The sequence below is a fragment of the Nicotiana tabacum genome, chromosome 18 (assembly GCF_000715075.1).
Source record: "Nicotiana tabacum cultivar K326 chromosome 18, ASM71507v2, whole genome shotgun sequence".
Classification (NCBI taxonomy): Eukaryota; Viridiplantae; Streptophyta; class Magnoliopsida; order Solanales; family Solanaceae; genus Nicotiana; species Nicotiana tabacum.
Window position 1 is genome coordinate 74,481,242 of NC_134097.1, and position 4,279 is coordinate 74,485,520.

Consider the following 4,279-nt stretch of genomic DNA (forward strand, 5'->3'; position numbering starts at 1 on the left):
TGTAAATCCTTAGTTCTAATGGAGTTCACATATAACTAGTAAGCTTATTATGTCTTCAAATTAATTGGTCGTAGAGTAGAACTAGTGATTAAGCGGTGTTTCTGTGTTAGCCGGAATATCAACTAATATGATACAAATCTTAGCAGGATGAAAATGTTCAAATTTGTCCTTCAACTAATTTTTTTTCCTTTTAATAATGGAGCTCCAAATTGCTAATTCTTGTATTCATGCTGAAGCTGATAATTGTCACGTATGAAACATGCGATAAAACTCATTTTACCCATGTATTCTCTCATGTTCATCCAATTTACCCGTTGTGATTTTGCATTTGAAAATTAGGGTTAAGGTGAAGGTTGGAGTAAAGGATAACTGCATACATAGAAATTAGGACTAGAAATTACCATAGCTATTAAACTATGATTTCTCTTTTTAGATTGTCAAACTCACGACCATGATTGATATATTTCCCAGGTATATGCTATTTTTAATTTGTTTTATTTTAATGTATTGAAAAAGACCCCCACGTTCTCCAGGTAAGATGCTCAATCTCCTTTCCCATATCACTTCCACCTTTTCCTAATTATAAGTTTGAACAGTTGATAGTACTGATAATACTTAATCCTTTTCTCAATGATTGGTATATACACTCTAGTCATTGTCAGCCAGGGTTTACCTAATTAATTAGATCTAATGTTTTTATACACCCTCTCAAGGTTTGCATCATTTTGTCCTTAACTGGTTGAAGTTGAACCAAGTCTGTCTTAGTTGTACTTGGCCCATTTTTCACAAAAAAAATATTACTAGTACTATTTAAAAAGGTCGGGGCATATTCTGTTTATTAAATACTCTTGGTTGCTGAGTCCTAGGATTTGTATATTGATATACCAACCAAAGTCAATCCATCCTGACATTCCCTTGTATTTGTTCTGGTATAAATATGTGCCTCTATCTCCCATTTTTTCCAAGAAATTGAGATTCTCTATTATATAGTTAAATAGCACAACTCCTTCATATTGCAAAACTCCTCCATTTCCTTCAGGCTCTAGTTGTACTAACAGTATGGAGCCTGTGGCGTCAATGTCAGGGGAATGGAGCTCCTTCAGCGGAATGTGTTTAACTGACGAGGCTGATTTTATGGCACAGTTACTTGGTAACTGTTCGCTTCCAAATGAACTACCATCCACTTATTGGACTGGTCATGAATCAACCATGAACATGGGAGGAGCAAGAGAAGTTTCTGTGTATTCTTCAAATGACACTAACAATAGTATGCACACTGATGATAGTAGCTTTCTTTTTTTCCCTCCGAGTCATGAAAATTACTATCCAAGTCATTCCCGGCCTATCTTGATGAGAAATGATAGTTCAATAACAATGGAACATGGTCTGGTGGATACTAATAATCCAAGTGAAGTGGATGACTTCCTTAACCAAGATGTGAGCAATGACAGCATGGAGTTTGATGAAAACATGCCTGAAGCTGCTCTTGATGGAAAAGGCTTGCAGCTAGGAAGAACAGATTATGAACAATTTTCGGAAGACAAAATGGGTTCATCAGAAAGCTCTAAGAAAAGATCACGGCTGCATGGGCTTGAGCATGTAAGTATCATTCATGAACTTTGAAACCGTTCTATCTGATTTAATAGAACATAGTTGTCAACCTCTTTTAGAATGGTAAATATGGTGCTTCATCTTGTAGTTCCTGTCTCATGATTCCATGACATAGGTCCCGAAGAACAAGAGAAGCGGAAAGCTGGAGAAGGATCTAAAGAGTGGTGAGATGGATGGGAAAAATAAGGTTGTGCTTCAGAGGCAGAACTCAACGATCAGTTGCTGCTCAGAAGATGAATCTAATGTTTCGCACGTGTTAACCCGGAAAACCAGAGCCAGCAGGGGTTCAGCAACTGACCCCCAGAGCTTGTATGCAAGGGTATCTATCTTCCTATTACTTCCTCACTTCCAATTTATGTGATACTCCTTCCATTTGAACTTCTTAAAAAGCACACCTTTATATATTTGAAACATTTTGAACATTCTTTTTATTTTAGTAGCTTAAATGACATGCTCTTATAGCCATAAGAATGTTGTGACATGTTTAAGCCCATATGTTCTAACTTCTAAGGGTACTTTGGGTGTGTTATAAAGTCTTTCTTTTTCCTGAGACTCCGTGTGCAGTCACTCTCTCTTAAAATTAAATGAAAGGAGTATTGTTAGCAGAGTAGCATATTCTTGATCTCCAGATCTGCTAGTATATATGTGTCTAAAGGATCTTTTCTTTTCCTTTACAGAAAAGAAGAGAGAGAATTAATGAGAGATTGAGGACCTTGCAGACGCTCATCCCTAATGGAACGAAGGTAAGTGAATGTAGGTGAAACTGCATATATTAGTGACCATGTTATCTGCTGAGAGAATGTGAACCTAAAAAGTGAAATATTTGATGACAGGTTGATATTAGCACCATGCTTGAAGAGGCTGTCCTGTATGTCAAATTTTTGCAACTCCAAATCAAGGTAAGATTCAGTTTCCCTTCACTAAAGTGTTAAAATGCAACAACGACCCAGTGGGGTAAGTGTTAAAATGCATTAGGCTTAAACTATTGCGTGAGCATGGCACATAGGGATAGCAAAAGAAAGAGAGAACGACAAGTATAGCTTGAAAATCTTATCATTTTATGTGGACAAGAGTGGTAATAAAGAGATAACTTAGTGAGGTGGTGGTAGAAACTAACCTATAAAATATTGGTGGGATTATTTAACTTATATAAGGGGACTATCTTACGATCATTAGACTATCAGTATATTTTAGCAAGTATATAGAAGGTCATTTACTTTACATTTATATTTTACCAAATTAGATTTGCTAGAAACAGTTGCTTGTTATAGGTCACCTTGACCTGATAGGTTTTTAAAAATTATGCATTGTCAATGCACAAAAGTAAACTCATTATATGATGGCGTAGCTAGCTAATCAACTAAAGGTACTAAGACTAATTACTTCTCCCTTTGGAATCAAGTGATGGATCTTAATGTCTTGCTTTTTGTTTGGGAATCTGCATGCAGCTTTTGAGCTCTGATGATCTATGGATGTATTCTCCCATTGCATACAACGGAATGGACATTGGGCTCGATTTGAGGATTGATGTCCCAAAATGATAAAGTTGAAAGCTCAAGACATGGCAGTGCTAGCTGGAATTCTGTCTTAGTAAATGGAGAGCATTATCTTACAGAGAAACGTTGCAGTTTTGTAATGGTTACTTTTTGAAATATTTACTACTGAAAGATTAGTTTTTATCTTATCCACGATGCTAATCATTCTGCTTATCAAATATTAAAATGTAATAAGTTTACTTGCTGGCTGTCATTTCAACTTGATGGAGGGTTTTATTTATATTATATACGTCTCAAAATTATGGCAGTTTACAAGAAACCACTTGTAATAATTGAGCTATAATGTGTTATCTTTTAATGATGAGTTGATTGGTCTATATTTTTATTTAGAGTGTTGTGTTTTATCATCTCTGTTGATACTCATCAACAAGCCAACAAGTTGCATTCAATTATGATATGGTCATGGATAGCCTGAGTAAAGCGGAGAACATTTTGGATAATCTTCACTTGTAAGAGTGGTAATCTCTCTCTCTATTATACAAGCATGAAGCCCTTAACTTAAAAGTTGAATTATTAAAATACCCTTCTTAACAACCTAACTATCTACTTATGAATTAAAAATAAAAAACGCTAGGCTTAACATTCGAAAGACCTAAACCCACCGTTTCAAATTGGATATGTTGCTTTGGCTGAGAGGTGAGATGTATTCGTTGAGAAAAGTTCCATTCACTTAAAGTGCTGTCAGTAATTCCAATCTGGACTTTCATATCTTAAAGGACACACCCGACTAATATGACTCATTAACAAATTTAAGAAAATTTGTTAATTCGTCTTTGACAGGTATTCTTCTCTTACTCTGTATTTTTTCTGTCATTAAATTGCTCATGCATCGAGTCACGAATGTTAATTCTCAAACGGTGTTAAAGTTCGAAAAATGAATGATTAAAGTATTAATAGAACTTTCTTTTATGTTTTTGAGTTCGGTGATCATTAAATTTTAAGAAATGAGGAAAGGAAACTACCAATGCATTTGTTCTCTCTATTCTTGATACCCTACTAATATCGCATTGTGTAGAATTATTCCTCATGTATTTTTGAAATGATAATTGTTTAAGATAAGTCATATATTGAGGATGGTTGTCGCGATTTTAATTTTACTCCACCTTGTTGGT

General features: G+C 35.1%; 1 protein-coding gene across 1 annotated transcript; it reads left to right on the forward strand.

Annotated features, from left to right (window-relative positions):
* The first annotated feature begins 1,059 nt into the window (after positions 1–1,059).
* LOC107795724 (transcription factor bHLH84-like) lies at positions 1,060–3,186 on the forward strand. Its single transcript, XM_016618399.2, has 5 exons — positions 1,060–1,599; positions 1,727–1,930; positions 2,289–2,354; positions 2,445–2,510; positions 3,060–3,186. The coding sequence occupies exons 1-5, from the start codon at positions 1,060–1,062 to the stop codon at positions 3,150–3,152; spliced, it is 969 nt and encodes a 322-aa protein (XP_016473885.2). The 3' UTR covers positions 3,153–3,186.
* The last annotated feature ends 1,093 nt before the right edge of the window (positions 3,187–4,279 follow it).